This window comes from Ahaetulla prasina, chromosome 10, assembly GCF_028640845.1.
Source record: "Ahaetulla prasina isolate Xishuangbanna chromosome 10, ASM2864084v1, whole genome shotgun sequence".
In the NCBI taxonomy this organism is placed as follows: Eukaryota; Metazoa; Chordata; class Lepidosauria; order Squamata; family Colubridae; genus Ahaetulla; species Ahaetulla prasina.
This window is the reverse complement of record NC_080548.1, coordinates 28,258,887-28,274,898: the sequence shown is the minus strand read 5'-3', so window position 1 is coordinate 28,274,898 and position 16,012 is coordinate 28,258,887. Positions and strand designations below refer to the sequence as shown.

Here is a 16,012-nt window from a genome sequence, read left to right as displayed (position 1 = left end):
GGGGGGGGACGGGACAAAAAAACCCCTCTTCCCCGGATCGAGACCCAACTCCCTCTGGGGTTGGGGAAATTACAACCGAGGGTGGGAAGTTGGCGGGGGGGGGGAAGAGTTTGGCTTTAAAGGAAAGCGGGATTTTGCAAAGCCCACCCACCCGCCCTCCCCCTCCCCGATTTCTTTCCTTAAGAGGGTTAAAGTCCTGGGTTTAAGGTTAGAGTTTAACCCGCCGCCACCCTCTTCTCCCCCCCCCGGCCCCAACATCAACCAACACCCCCCCTCCTCTTCCTTCTCCCCCCCTCCCGACAAGATCGAGGGGAAGATTTAAGGTCGCCGCAACTTTTTGTGAAAAGTTCAAATCGATCTGGCTACATTCATTCATTCATTCATTATCTGCGGACGTTCCTGCTTCGGATTTGGGGGGCGGCGGCGCGGGGGGAGTGGGAGAGAGCAGATTTTCAACGCATCCATCCCGCCCACCTTTGGACGTCGCGTTGTCGGTCGGAAAACAAAAGTTGCTTTTTGTGTGTGTGTTTTTCTCTGCGTGTGTTGTTTTGTTTTTTGAAAGAAACGCCCGATTTCCAGTTCGGAAAAGCTTTGCAACTTTTGTCTCCGCTCTCTCCGCCCCCCCCTCCCATTCCTTCCTCACTGCCGCCCCCCCCCCCAAAAAATCAGCACTCGCGGGACAGGCTATTCCGACAACTCTGGAGAACGGGTCGTGATTATTGAGGAGGGGGGAGATTTAAAAAAAGGGAGGGAAAAAAATAGCGATCACACACCCTGGCTTCTCTTTCTCCCCCACTCTCCGCCGCCCCGGCCCGGACCCTTATTTGCCAAGCTTTACAACCCTTCCGCGTTCCACATAGAGGGCAGGCCCGATCGTGAATCGGGGCGATCGTGGGGAGGGGGGACTCTCTCTCTGCCCCCCCTCCCCACGATCGGCCAGATTCACTAAGGAAGCGAGTGTGTTTCAGCCCGCGGATTACGCCCCCCCCCCGCCACCGCCACCCTCCTCTTTCACTATGGACGCTTCAACTCGTTGCGCGGAGCAGCAACGTGGCGCTTCGTCTCCGTGCAACACTCTTTGAAAAGCAGCAAATCTCTCCCCCCCCCCTTTATACACACACACCACACACACACAAATCTGGATTTATTCCCTTCTCCCTTCCAAGTGCCAGAAGTTGACAGAAGGAACCTCCCGCCCCCCCCCCCCCGTGTCTTTCCACTCACCCCCTCCACCCCGGGTGATTGGCGGCATGGATGGGGAGGGGGCGGACGGGCGGGGGAGGGGGGAAGAGAGAGAAAAAGAGCCTCGATCCAAGGCCTTTTTCTTTTTTCCCCCCCCAAATGCCGCGCTCGCGAGCCACCCCCTCAAATCCAACTCCGCCACCCCATTCATTCGGCGGCCCCCTCAAACCGCCCCGGCAAGACTCGTTGCAGAACGGGGAGGGCGGGTGGTGGGCGAGGGGGGAGGGAGGGGTTCGAAGCGCGGAGGGGGGACCCCGCTTTGGAAAGCCGCCCCCCCATTAATTCAACCCCCCCCCAACTCTCCCATTTTGAAGTCTTTTTTTGGGGGGGGGAAAGTTTCCCGTCTCGGCTCCGGCAGCCGAGCTTATTCGCTCGCTCCCAAAGGCAAGCAAGTAAGCAAGCAAGCAAGCAGGCGGCAGACTTGCAAAGCCGAGCCAAGCAGCCGCCGGGGCTGGGCAAAAAATGCAACAGGTCCGCTTCGCACAAACTCCGTCCGGAGCGTTTGCAAACCGGGGTTGCGTGCATCCCGCTCGCCTCGCTCTCCGGCCGGCCTGGCCGAGCTCAACTCCTGCCCGCCGTCTCCCTTCGCGGCCGGAGCCCCCAACCTAGGCAGGCAAGCGGCCGGGAAGCGGAGCGGGCGAGAGAGAGAGAGCCGGGGACCTCGCCCGCAGCCCGATTCCTCCCACCCTTTCCCAGCAGGAGCCTCCATTACGGCTGCACCCAGGCGAGCCCGCCACGGGATCGTCCTCTTCCCGGCTTGCCCCGCCGGCACGTTCCCGCTTTGGGATCGGAGGCGCCGGCCGCTTCCTCTCCAGAAGACCCCCCCCCGCCCCCATTTGGCGCCGGACTACAATCTCCATCAGCCGCCGCACCTCCAGCGCAGGTGAGGCGGGGGAGGACGCAGCACGTTTGGAGGAGCCCCCCCACCCCACTTCTCCGCTTTGATGTCCTCCCCGAGTTGGGTCTCTTTAGGAGCAACCCCGGCCTCCTCCTCCTCTTCCTCACCCCCCCCACCGTCGGCTCCTCGATCTCCAGCCCTTCCCCTTACTTTCCTTGGCCCCGCGCCCCAATCCTTCCCCCCCCCCCCCAGGGCCGTGTCTTCGTCCCCACCACCACCCTGGGTCGCCTCCCCCGCTCCGATCCCCGAGAGCGGCGAGGCAGAGCAAGAGGACGGCGTGGGGGGGGGGAGGGGAGGGCGATCATGGAAGTTAAGTTGCCCGCATCCCCTTCCAACTTTTCCAGCCCACGTGTCCTGGTGGTCATCCACCGACAAACAGCCCCCACCCCACTCCGTCTCTCCCACCCCTTTAAAAACCCCGAAGCATCAACGTGGGGACCCCCGCCCGCCCGCCCGCCTCTGGCAAGTCCCCACCTGCGTCCGCCGGGGTCTTCATGGCTCCTCGCGCCGCAGCCTCCAGCCGCCGGGTCGGTCTCGGGCTCTGGCCCCCCTCCTTTCCCCCCCTCGGCTTCATATGGAGCCGGGACGCCCACGCCCCCCCCGGCGTACGTCACCGCCGCGTCGCCATAGACACGCTGAGCCCGCCTCTCCGCCTCGGCTCCGCCCACAGAGCTCACGACGGTGGGGGGGGGCGTTAAAGGGGCGGCAGACGGCGCCTTGGGTGGGATGGCCGTTTGCGGGGGCGGGAGGGAGGGAGGAGGAGGAGGGCTATGGGGGTGGCGGGAAGATGCCCGGAGACGCGCTTGCAAACCGGGACAAACTCCCCGAAGACTTTTTTTTGCAACGGCTTAAGGTGTTCGCGAACCTTTGATGATGCCAAAAAAAAAAAAAAAAAAAAAAAGACAATAAGAAAACTTACATAACCTTATTTACACCAGGGCGAAAATGAATGTCATGACTCCAGAAATAGGGAGTCCTCGCTTTACGACGATAACGGAGCCCCAACATTTCTTGGGATGGAGTCAGACACCCGTTAAGGGAGTTTTGCCCTGTTTGAGGGATGGCCTGGCTTGCCAAAGTTGTTAAAAAGTTGAGAATCGCTTGCGGCGGTTGGTAAGTTAGTCACGCGGTCGTTAAGCGAATCTGGCTTCCCCACTGACCGTTGCTTTGTCAGGAGGTCGCCAAAGGGGATCACACGCCTGACCCCGGGGACACTGCAACCGTCATAAATAGGAGTGAGTTGCCAAGCGTCTGAATTTTGATCCCGTGACTAGCGGAGATGCTACAATAAGTGTGACAAAGGGTCAGATGTCACTTTTCTTAATGCCGTTGTCACTTCGAACGGCCACTGGATGAACTGTTGTAAAGCGAGGATTACTTGTATGCAGAAGTTAGGCACGTGTGCTTATGGTGAGCCCCTTTTCCAAAATTTGGAATTTATAGGGTTCAAAGTTTGGTGTGGCAGTGAATGGCAGAATTTACTGCTCTGGGGAAAAAATTGCAGGACCGCATTTTAAAATCAACTCAATTCTGGTCTGGATGGCAGGTTTTCTTGGGTATGTTTGTCGAGAATGGCATCTTGCAGCCGTCTTTGGCATTAACTCTCAGAACTGTGCAAGACTGCAGCTTAAATAGAGATTTAACCACTTCCACTCTCTCTCTCAAAACGAAACTGGGGATGGCAGAGTGTCTTCCTTACACATTTGCATCACAGTTTTCTCAAAACAAACAGTTATACAAATGTCATAACTAAATGCTTAGTCCCTGATTATCGTTCCCAAATCACAATTGTGACAAAATGAAAATAAATATAAAGCCAGAGCTAAAAGGTAGATCAGATATTTCCCAGGGGTATCGTAACAAGATTTCGGAGGGGGGGAAAAAAGTTCCATTTATTTTCCATGTATTTCTCTTCATTTTTGTGGTTTTTGATTACAGTGTTTTTCTGGTCTTGGTAGTTTTGGGTGTGACATTTTATTGTCATCGTTGCACTGTATTCTAATGTTTATTTTGTCCCATTGTTTACAGTACCTTAATAGCTGCCTTGAGGGGGCTTTGTGCCCTAAAAGATGGCCTAGAGGTAGTTTAAAAAAATAAAACATAATATAAACAATCCTTTTATAAATAAGAACTACAACGCCATCCCGAATAACTTTAAAATTTCAACCTCGTAGCAAAATTCACACATTGTTCATGTAAAACTCGGTAATTTCACGTGATAACCTGGTTCCCAGGTGCTGTACTACATGCCTGCTCACCTGAATTTTTCATTTAGTCTACAGGTAGTCATTGACTTACAACCCTAAAGGCCTGCTCATTATGGTTGTAAGTCGTATCAGTCATAAAACAGGTCAACCATTTAACCAATCACATTTTACGACAATTTTTGCTGCGGCCATTAGCCGCAAAATGAATGCCACAGTGTTAAAGCAAACCAATTGTTTGCTGTGGACTGATTTTGCTAAAAACTGGAAATAAATGCCAGTGTTCGGGGGGGGGGGAGAAATGTTGTAAAAATGTGGACATTTTGATTGAAAGACACAGCAAACAGCCATAAATGGGGGCTGGTTGCCGAGTGACCACACGGAGGGGGCGACCATCAGAACTTGTGTGCTTTTTCAGGCCTGTTGTAACTTTGAACAGCCACTAAACAACCGGTTATAAGTTGAGGATTACTGATAAGTGTGTTATTGAACCAAATCGCTGGCAAGAGATGGAACAGAATCAGAAGTAGTATTCAGCCGGTTCAGACCAGTTCGAGCAAACTGGTAGCGGCGACTGTGGTTCGGCCGCCCCCACCCGCCCGCCTTGGCGTAATACCGTCCTACTTAGCCACATTTTCGAGGCTGGGCGCATGCGCGGAAAGTGTGCGGAAGAGCAAAGCGCATGCACAGAAGGCCGGGTGCATGCGTAGAAGGCGCGTGCGCACGAGGAAAGTTCACGTGCGGAAGGCGCACGCATTATGCGAGCGTGTGCGCTCGTGGCGCACCAGTGGTCAGAATATGTAGAAACCCACCGTTGAGCAGAATGTAAAAGGAGAAACAAATGCGCTTCCATTCAATGTTTTTGTTTGCCTCAGAGATGTTTGTAGGCCCTGTATCTTCACCACAAACCTGCCCAGGAACCCAAAGGAAGAAACTGCCAACCGCTAAGCACCCTCCTCATTGTGTTTGAGAATGGGGTGGGAGGCCTTTTGAAGCAGGACTTCCAAGAATGCAGCCCAGCAGACTTATCCTTTTGCCTGACATAATCGGGGAAAACCTTATCCAGAGGCTGATAGAATCTAGGCCTCAGAGAAGCCCAAAAGTGCAACAGTCTCTATACCGGGAGGGGAAGGATGTGGAGTTGAGGTCTTAAAAAGAGAAAGATTTACGGGTTTATTGCTGCAGAAACCCTGGAGGCATAGATTTTTAAACAAACACGTCCTGCGCGATGGCAACAAAGCAGAAGAGAAGAGAAAAAAACTAAAAAAGGCCTTCTGCAAACAGCCTAAGGGAGCAGGGAAAGGGTATAAAAGCAGACGATAAGATGAATGGCTAAGGAAGAATGTCCAGACAATGGACTAAAAGCACATGATGCTATTAGGTTTGTTGAAGCTAAGCAGGGATCAAGCTTCGGCAGGGGGGGACAAGCTAATCGCAACTGGCTTGGCCACTCTGGCAGACCCTGGCAGTTACCTCCAGGGCACTTGCCCTGCCAGCAGCAGAACTCCCACACAAATGAGGTTAGACCACTCCCACAGTCCTGGGAGGTGCAGCAAACCATGGGGGGGGGGGGAGGGTGTGAGGAGATACTTTTATCAACTAACATATCAAAGTGCCTGGGGATCCGGCAGTGGTTCTGTGCCTACGAGGGGGGGCTGCGTTGGTTAGGCACGTGACTTGCCTTTTGCCCGCTTGTTATGTCGTCTGGTTCTAAATGTTGCTTTCCATTGGGTTCTAGTGGAGTGAATTGTTCTTTATGGACTTTTGCATTTGGTGTATTGGTTGTTTTAATGCGGTGAATTGCCCAAGGATCACACATGTGACATAGGCAGCTATAAAAGAAGGAAGGAAGGAAAAGAATGTAAGAGACGGACGGACGGAAGGAAGGAAGGAAGGAGAACCAAGGAAGGAAACAGAAAAAAGAAAGAAAGAAAGAAAGAGAAAGAAAGAAAAGTGGGAAAGAAGAAAAGAGGCAGAAAGAAAAGGAAGGAAGGGAAAAAATGAAAGAAGGAAGGGAAAGAAAGAAACGAAAAAAACAAAGAAAAAAGAAAGGGAAGGAGGGAAAGAATGAAAGCTAGAAAAGGAAGGACGGAAGACTAAATAAATAATGTAGAAACTACCAATTTTTTTCCATTGTCAGGAAAAAATGGCCTTTTATCTGCAACATTATTATATATACTATATATATATATATATAGTATATATATATATATACAAATTTTCTATTCATATATATACAAATTTTCTATTCTGCCCAATAGCCAAAGCTCTCTGGGAAGCTTACAGATGCACGGAAAAGACTGAAACGTTCTGACTCGGTTTGCAAAAGCTGCTAACCCTATGAAGCCAACCATTGTTGAACGAGGCCGGCCGCTCAGCTTCGCCGAACCGCCAGGCACCACCACGCAGGCTGAGCGTACACCCAAACACACCGCACCAGAAACTAGGCCTCCCGCCTTTTTCATCCCAGCGGGTTCTGCAACATCTTCATCAAAACCCACGTTATCGGAAAAGAGGAAGAAGAAGAAGAAGAAGAAGAACCGAGTTTCGGGTTGGCCTGATATCTGACGCATAAAGCTCTCTCTCTCTCTCTCTCTCTTTTTTTTTTTAAAAAAAGTCCTGCTAACTAACTTTGGGTGAACATCTCGCCCGAAAAAGGCAAAAAAATGGGTTAGGATGCTTCTGTGCAGGAGTTCGCACGGGCCGATTCTGGCAAGCCACCGGGTGGAAACGCACCCGAGGGCTCGCCAGGATCCTGAGAAAACTCTGGGCGTACGAGGATGGGAGCAAAGCAGTTGTTTGTTTCCCGGGCCACGGGGCATAAAGCAGGCAGCAAATGTGAAAGAATGCCAATGGGGCGGGAACTCTGTCCAGGCACGTTGGGGAGTGTGGAAGATTCCATGCTGCCCTGCGAGAGAGACAATGATCAGAGCTAGGATTGGTGGGGGGGGGGGAGAAGTGGGGGAGAAAGCTAGCTGGGAAATCCCTGAGACAGAACAGCAGCCCAGAGTGCAGAATTGCTTGGCAGCTGCACCGAAAAAAAATGGAGCTTGGGCCGTAGAGGATTTGCAATTTGGGGGTGGAGGGGGACGAATAATCCCTAAATTTGAGAAAAGTAATCCTGGATCCCTAAATCTGGATCCCTGGATCTCCAATCCTGTTGGCCTTTTGTAAGGCTTTTAAAAACTTGGCTGTGTATGTACCCAAGCTTTGGGCTCGGAATGTGTTTAAGGGCCCCGTTTCTTGGCTTTTAGCGTTAGTCGGTTAATTCTCTTCGGCTTGCTGCGTGTAAGTATTTTGGGAGGTTTTTAAGGTTTGGTCGTTGTTGTTTTTTTAATAGTTTGAATTGTTTTATAGTTGTAGAATGGCGAGCTGCCCAGAGTCACTGGGTTGAGATGGGTGGCTATAGAAATTGAAACTGGGTGGACTTCAACTCCAAGAATTCCCCAGCCAGCGGTGCTGGCTGGAGAATTCTGGGAGTTGAAGTCCGCCAGCTTCAGATAGCCAAGGTTGAGAAACATTGGAGTAAGTAAATAAATAAAAGGAAGGAAGGAAGACAGGCAGGAAGTCCTGACTAGCAGAAAGACAAGAGGGGGAATTCCGAACAGCAGCAAGGAAGGCAACTGGATTTTAGCAACGGTCGCTTGCTGCAGAAAAGTGAGAGGTGTGATTCACTCACAACTGGCTCTGCTCGTGACCTAAGAAGCCATAAACCACAGTTTACAAATCACACTGGTTTGGTTTATGCAGCACGCTTGGCCAACGTGAAAGCAACCACATCACAGCCTGGCGCTGGGTGTGAATCCCACCTGCCTCAGGTGCCATTTGCATACAAGGATCCTTCAGGCTCATCATGGCAATGGAGCTCTTGAGTATAGCAGTGGGAGGGGGCGGGGGGGGGGCTTCCTATCCTACTTAGCAGGAATCCCCAGAGATATTAACCAGGGTGAATCCTAGCATTCTGAAATCCTTAGATTCCATGTAAGTGGCTCAGTTAAAAAGACCAGATTTCCAGTCCTTACAATTATGATCCTTCCTTCTTCTCCCCCTCCCTTCTTTACTGTCTTTCCTTCCTTCCTTCCTTCTTTACTGTCTTTTCCTTCCTTCCTTCTGGCATTTCTTCCTTATTTTCCTTCCTTCCTCCCTTCTTTACTGTCTTTTCCTTCCTTCCTTCCTTCCTTCCTTCCTTCCTTCCTTCCTTCCTTCCTTCCTTCCTTCCTTTCTTCCTTCCTTTCTTCCTCCCTCCCTCCCTCCCTCCCTCTCCCTAGTAAGTCCAATGCCTTGTGATAAAGTCTTCCTAGATATCTCAAAGAGGTTTTTTTTAAAAAAAAATTAGTAGTAGTTTATCCTTTTCACCCGCCCACCCCAGAGTAAATAGTCATGGTATGAAACTGTGTAAAAGGAAGTGGAATTTTTTAAAGAGAGGTTGCTGTAAAGTTCCAGAAAAGGATTTGGAGGGAAGTAAAATAACTAAAGAAAGAGAAAGGCAGATGGAAGGACCAGTTTACACTTCCTCAAACTGGGATTAATCCGAACACATTGGGAAAGCACCAGGTTTAACAACAAGGACTTAAATAACATCTCCGGGAACTTTAGACTAGAATTCTATGTATACATTTAAGAAATAAGCTCTAGGAGGTAGGGGTCGTTTTAAAACTTTGTCCAGCTTTGGGTGCCATTGCACTTTTTCGATTTATTTGCCTAGCTCCTGAAAAGTTGCACGCAATACAACCATTAATCCTGTGGTGATTATGGGGGCTGGCCTCTGGACTAACCCAATGCAATATGGGAAATTTGTTGCAAATGCACATTGCCTTGAAAAGTATGACTGGATTCACAAATTGAGTTAAATCATAACATATACATGTAGTTCTCAACCTACAACCGGCGGCTTAATCAACAGTCGAAATTATAATGGGCCCAGAACAGGTGCTTTGCAGCCTGTTAAAAGCATGCCTGGCCTCTGAATGTGAGCTTGGTTGTTTTCTTGCAGATATTTCATTACCAAACTAGGTAACATCATCAGTGCTACAAGGGAGTAGGGTTTGATGATGTTATCTAGTTCGGTCATGACAACAACAAAACCACCAAGCCCAAAGACCCCACAGCTCAACCCTAAGCTACAAATACTTTCTTCTCTTAGTAAACAGGTTTTGTCCCATAAATCATTGTTGTTCAAGATCAGCCATTTTTAAGATGGATAGAATTTCAACTCCCAGAATTGCCCAGCTAATATAGCAGAGGGGGGGGGGGGAATTATGGGAGTTAAAGTCCACCCATCTGAAAGTTGCCAAGTTTGGGAAACACTGCTACGGAATAATATGAAACCATTAAAAAAAAAGTAGTTATGACTGCTTCCAAAAGGTGTTATGTAAACTAACCGTTCAAAATTATATTCTGAGGGCATCAACAAAAGGAACAGCCTGAGGGTACCAACTGAAAAATAACCCAGGACTGCCCAGAACCCTAAATACACCACACCTTTTATTTGCAGGTAAATATTACTGATTGACATGCATTAATTCCCCCCCCCAAAAAAAATCCTGGAGCCAGCCTTCCCCAGTGACTCCCACCCCACCCAATTGATCCCCAGGCTATTGTGAAATGGGAGATTCCTTGTAGCAGAGAGAAAGAGCTATAAAAGCAACAAGCAAACCAACTAATGGAACAATAGTGCCTGTCTAGTTTTAATCAAGACTTGCCTATTGCCAGGATAATGAACCTATAGTTGGATTCTCATACCTACTGGGCCCAAATGCTGAGAGGGAGATATGTCCAATCTGGCAGTGGGGAATTGTATTAAAACCTTCGTCTCTCGGTAGTAGGTTGCAAAACAAAACCTGGTGGAGATCTTAAGGAGCTGCTGATTCAGTTCTACAGAGGAATTATTGAGTCTGTCATCTGCACCTCCATAACTGTCTGGTTCAGTTCTGCAACCCAACAAGACAGAAACAGACTTCAGAGGATAATTAGAACTGCAGAAAAAATAATTGCTACCAACCTGCCTTCCATTGAGGTCCTGTATACTGCACGAATCAAGAAGAGGGCCGTGAAAATATTTACAGATCCCTCGCATCCTGGACATAAACTGTTTCAACTCCTACCCTCAAAACGACGCTATAGAGCACTGCACACCAGTACAACTAGACACAAGAACAGTTTTTTTCCCGAAGGCCATCACTCTGCTAAACAAATAATTACCTCAACACTGTCAAACTATTTACTAAATCTGCACTACTATTAATCTTCTTATCGTTCCTATCACCAATCTCTTTCCACTTATGACTGTAACTTTGTTGCTGGCAATCCTTATGATTTATATTGATATATTGACCATCATTTGTGTTGTAAATGTTGTACCTTGATGAAGGTATCTTTTCTTTTATGTACACTGAGAGCCTATGCACCAAGACAAATTCCTTGTGTGTCCAATCACACTTGGCCAATAAAAAATTCTATTCTATTCTATTCTATTCTATTCTATTCTATTCTATTCTATTCTATTCTATTCTATTCTATTCTATTCTATTCTAAAGAAAGCCCTGTCGGTTCATGTGAAATTTCTATTTACAGGTAGTCCTTGACTTCAACAACAGTTCATTTAGTGACCGTTACAACGGCACTGAAAAAAAGTGGACTTATGAACATTTTTCACAGTTATGACCTTTGGGGCATTCCCTTCCTCACGTGATCAAAATTCAAACCCTTGGTAACTCATATTTATGACAGTTGTAGCATCCCGGGTCATATGCGACCTTCTGACAAGCAAAGTCAAGGGGGAAGCCGGATTCACTTAACAACCGGGTTGCTCGGTTATCAACTGCAGCGATTCACTCACGGAAGGTCACAAAATGGGGCAAAACTCACTTAACAAACGCTTGACGTAACCACAGAAATGTTGGGCTCGAGTGAAGGAATATCTTCCGGAGCATCTAAAGGAAGGGTGTGTCCAACCTTGGCAACTTTACAACCTGTGGACTTCAACTCCCAGAATTCCACAACCAGAGTTGAACTTCACAACAGTTGCCAAGGTTTGACATCTTCGATCTAAGGCAGGGGGTGGGCAACTAATGCCCCCTTTTACAACCTGTGGACTTCAATTCCCAGAATTCCTGAGCCAGCATGAGTGGCGCAGGAATTGTGGGAGCTGAAGTCCACAGGATGTAAAGGGGCTACGGTTGCCCACCCCTGATCTAAGGGCTTCCCTTGGTCACCCAGCCTCTAAAAGTGTGCCCCTATGTACAGGACTAACGTCACACAATGTCAAAGTGTGAAACAAACCTCCAGTGGTTCGGTTTCCACACTTTGTCAAAGCATAAACCATGATTTCCATGCCCCAATGTCTGTAGCTGAAATCCATAAAGCTGAAACCAAACTATTATGGCTTAGCTTTGTGAAGCTCACTTTGGTCTAATTTATTTTTCAACAGCCATCTAAAGGAGCACATTCTACCTTCTTAAGTCGTCCCAACCTGACGCTCTTCAAAATGCATTAAAACCGCCAAGCTCCGTCGTTCTCTAACCTCCGTGATGACCAAAGCTGAAATCCGCTATCTCTGGAGGACCAAGGTTAGAAGAGGCTAGTAACTAAATGATGCCAACTCTGAAGAATACTGTCTTTTGTCTCTTAGATTTGATATTCCAGTTCAGTGGCTCTTGAGTCATGGATTTCCATGGAAACTTATCTTCCCAAGGAGAAGGTCAATAATAAAAGACAGATATTTTTTTCCCCCCCAAAAAAAAGAAGAAAAAAGAAGAAGCAGCTTGTCCACCAATCCTTCACAAATTCACAGCTGCGTGAGAAGACTGGCCGACTTTAGGATGCAGCCACATCACAGTTTCTTTAGAATTTGTCCCCAGAATCTGTTGCAACATGTTGGGTTTCCATGGGAAACAACCACACTGTTTCTTCGCAGAAAAATGAGTGGAAAAAAGGGGATTTCCTGAAAGCAATAAAGTTTTTAAAGCTTGGTTTAGCCTAAATTGTCCCATAATTCTAGGCAAACGTTCTATGTCACTTACATTCTACACAGGCCATGACCTGTAGTTTGGATTAAAGTATATGCCTTGGTAAGGCCACACTTGGAATATTGCATTCAGTTTTGGTCGCCACGATGTAAAAAAGATGTGGAGATTCTAGAAACAGTGCAGAGAAGAGCGACAAAGATGATTAGGGGACTGGAAGCTAAAACACATAAAGAACCGGTTGCAGGAACTGGGTATGTCTAGTTTAATGAAAAGAAGGACTAGGGGAGACATGATAGCAGTGTTCCAATATCTCAGGGGTTGCCACAAAGAAGAGGGAGTCGGGCTGTTCTCCAAAGCACCTGAGAGCAGGACAAGAAGCCATGGGTGGAAACTGATCAAGGAAAGAAGCAACTTAGAACTAAGGAGAAATTTCCTGACAGTCAGAACAATTAATGAGTGAGACAACTTTGCCTGCAGAGGTTATGAATGCTCCAATGCTGAAAATTTTTAAGAAGATGTTGGATAACCATTTATCTGAAGTAGTGTAGGGTTTCCTGCCTGGGCAGGGGGTTGGACTAGAACAGGGGTCTCCAACCATGCCAACTGCCATGGGCCTCTGTGGCTCAGACTGCTAATGCAGTCTGTTATTAACAGCAGCTGCCTGCAATTACTGCAGGTTCTAGTCCCACCAGGCCCAAGGTTGACTCAGCCTTCCATCCTTTATAAGGTAGGTAAAATGAGGACCCAGATTGTTGGGGGCAATAAGTTGACTGTATATAAATATACAAATAGAATGAAGACTATTGCTAACATAGTGTAAGCCGCCCTGAGTCTTCGGAGAAGGGCGGGATATAAATGCAAATAAAAAAAAAGCAACGACTTTAAGACTTGTGGTTGCTAAGGTTGGAGACCCCTGGACTAGAATACCTCCAAGTCCCTTCCAACACTATTGTTGTTGTTGTTGTTATTTAGGCAGTCCCGGATTTAACAGTTCGTTTAATGACCAAAGATACAATGGCACTGAAAAAAAGTGACTTATGACCGTTTCCCACAGTCATGGCCATTGTAGCCATCTGCATGGTCATGCGATTCAGACGCTCGGCAACTCACTCACATTTAGGATGGCTGCAGTGTCCCGGGGTCATGTGATCGCTCCCCCCTTGCGACTTTTTGACAAGCAAAGTCAATGGGAAGCCAAATTCACTTAGCAACTGTGTTACCTTAACAACTGCCGTGGCCCACTTAACAACTATGGCAAGAAAGGTCTAAAATGGGTCAAAGCTCACTTAACAAACTGTCTCACTTACAGTAAGCTTAGCTACAAAAAAATGTTGGTCTCATTTTCTGGTCGTACGTCGAGAATTACCTGTACCTCTTAAATTTTAACGGTGTCCTAATTTGCAGAGAAGAGCTGGAAAAAAATCCACAAACCTTAAGATAGACGTTTAAAAATGGGGATGTTGGCCACCGAAACCTTGAAAACGAGATTTCGATTCTTGCTCCCAATCTTCCCATTTTAATTTTTTCTTTTTCTCATTGCAATTACAGGCAGTTCTCGACTTAACGACCACAACTGGATTTCTGTTATTATTATTTTTATTATTATTTTATTTATTTATTTTATTTTATTTATTTATTTTTATTTATTATTTTATTTATTTTATTATTATTATTATTATTATTATTATTATTATTATTATTATTATTATTATATTATTTCTGTTTTTATGTACACTGAGAGCATCTGCACCAAGACAAATTCCTTGTGTGTCCAATCACACTTGGCCAATAAAAAATTCTATTCTATTCTATTCTATTCTATTCTATTCTATTCTATTCTATTCTAACTGGATTTCTGTTATTAAGCAGGTTCGTTTGCCAGTCCTCCTCTCATCCCCCCCCCACCCCCACCCCGGTGACTACGCTGGGACTGATCCGTGTTCTCGAACAAAAAAGGATTCATGCTACATCATGCCTCCACCAATGCTGAGTGTTGCCTGTTTTTCCTTCTGTTTAAATAAAGGGTTGGCTCAAGATGGCAACCGAGCAAGTTCCCGGCTTGTCTTGACGATTGCAGGTGGTAGCATCTCATGTTTATTTAAGCTGTCATTTTAAACCGCCGAGATTTTGCCTTCCATAAAGTAAATACGTTTTGTAGGCATGCCTGCGTAAGCAGTCACTTGGGAGTTGAAAAACATGAGTTTACATTAGCAAAAAAGGCTGACGATTTCGTTAATGAACAAGCCCGCTACAAATTCAATTTGCAGAGGACTCATCTCTCTTCCAAATCTCTTCTACTGCGGAATATATCATCAGGCTATTATCCTACTGCTGCTGGAAGTAGACTTCCGTGCTATTTCCTGGTCAGTTGCTGTGCAATAACATCCCAAACTTGCTTGCTTATAAGGACAATCCGCCATTCCATGAGACTTACAAGTGGCGTCCTCGCGACATGCTTGCCCCGTTTAATGAATCAACCTGCTTCTGGGTTTTGTACCGTATGTTGAAAGATAAACTAGCCCAGTGATCTGGGTTCGTACTAAACCACAAAACCCCTCCACAAAACCCTTTAGTATACTGTGTGAAAGTAGCTGCTAGGTTTGCAACAGGCCGGCTTAAGTGTGTCGTGTGAACATGGCTATCCGAGGAGCCGTGGTGGCGCAATGCAGTGGTGAAATCCATTTTTTTTTTACTACCGGTTTTGTGGGCGTGGCTTGGTGGGTGTGGTGTGGCTTGGTGGGCGTGGCAGGGGAAGGATACTGCAAAATCCCCATTCCCTCCCCACTCTGGGGCCAGCTAGAGGTGATATTTGCCGGTTCTCCGAACTACTCAAAATTTCCGCTACCGGTTCTCCAAACTGCTCAAAATTTCTGCTACCAGTTCTCCAGAACCTGTCAGAACCTGCTGGATTTCACCCCTCGTGCAATGGTTAGAATGTGGTATTGCAGGCTAACTCTGCCCACAACTAGGAGTTAGATCCTCATGCTTCCCCATCCCCCAAAGCTTGGCTAGCTCGTGACCCTCACAGCATCATGAGGCAGTGAATTCCACAGGCTAACCCGAGGTAGCAAAAATGGCTTCTTCCATGACCCTTAATGTCGTCATTCCGGTGGGAAGCTACCGCCGAGAAGATAATGTCACGTTCCCACAAAACGGTAAGTTGTAGGCAGTTGTGCCTTCCCAGGAAACCCCTTCCATGTCTCCTACACAAACCGTTCACTGCTGCTAAAATGCAACATCAGGAAAGGTTTGCTTATGCCGGACTGATCATCCTGGCTTGAGGCTTGCTTTCCTAGCCGTGGTTAAGACGTGTACCTGGTGGCTTATGAATGGTTTAGCTCATCGGGTTTTTATACTGTAAAGCAGGTTAGCATAGCAGCCGATCGGGGATCAAGTCCTGACAAGACGTGAAATACTTCGCTTAGCCTGTCATGCTAACGAAGATGCCAAGGTTGACGGGAACCGCATTGGGAACACTGTTTTTCTATCACTGTAAGCCGGGGGGGGGGTGGGGGGCTACCATTTTTAAAGGCAGGATCTTTGGTTCGAAGACGCCCTTAGGCACCAGTGGCGGGTTGATCGAGAGGAAATATGAACTCGGTTCCCCTAGATTGAAATGCAACGACAGGCTGGGGCTGTATATGTGGTATGGGTGTGCAGTCATCATCGTCCCGCACTGCCGATCTCCATGGGGACCTTCC

General features: G+C 47.5%; 2 protein-coding genes across 4 annotated transcripts in view; one reads left to right on the top strand and one right to left on the bottom strand.

Moving 5' to 3' along the window:
* Positions 1-16,012, bottom strand: part of ERF (ETS2 repressor factor) — a 39,434-nt gene that overhangs the window by 22,180 nt on the left and 1,242 nt on the right. The window contains exon 1 of one of the 2 annotated variants that reach the window (XM_058195003.1): positions 2,615-2,743. The exons of the other annotated variant lie outside the window; for it this stretch is intronic. Coding sequence (XP_058050986.1) covers positions 2,615-2,714 — 100 coding nt within the window. The 5' untranslated portion in view covers positions 2,715-2,743. Of the gene's footprint in view, positions 1-2,614; positions 2,744-16,012 lie in introns of those variants that run through there. 2 annotated transcript variants of the gene reach the window in all.
* Positions 1,018-12,282, top strand: LOC131204124 (uncharacterized). 2 transcript variants are annotated; one of them, XM_058195018.1, is made up of 2 exons: positions 1,018-2,125; positions 11,774-12,282. In XM_058195018.1, the coding sequence occupies exons 1-2, from the start codon at positions 1,251-1,253 to the stop codon at positions 11,802-11,804; spliced, it is 906 nt and encodes a 301-aa protein (XP_058051001.1). In that variant the 5' UTR covers positions 1,018-1,250; the 3' UTR covers positions 11,805-12,282. The 2 variants fall into 2 exon arrangements, with proteins under 2 accessions (XP_058051001.1, XP_058051000.1); XM_058195017.1 differs by lacking the exon at positions 11,774-12,282 and adding an exon at positions 6,606-7,265.

What these genes read in the sequence shown, in the direction of transcription:
- LOC131204124 (XM_058195017.1), top strand. Translation starts at nt 1,251, where the DNA reads ATGGATGGGGAGGGGGCGGACGGGCGGGGGAGGGGGGAAGAGAGAGAA. An exon ending in CCGCCGCACCTCCAGCGCAG is followed by an intron (nt 2,126 to 6,605) that starts GTGAGGCGGGGG and finishes TCTGCCCAATAG; the next exon opens with CCAAAGCTCTCTGGGAAGCT.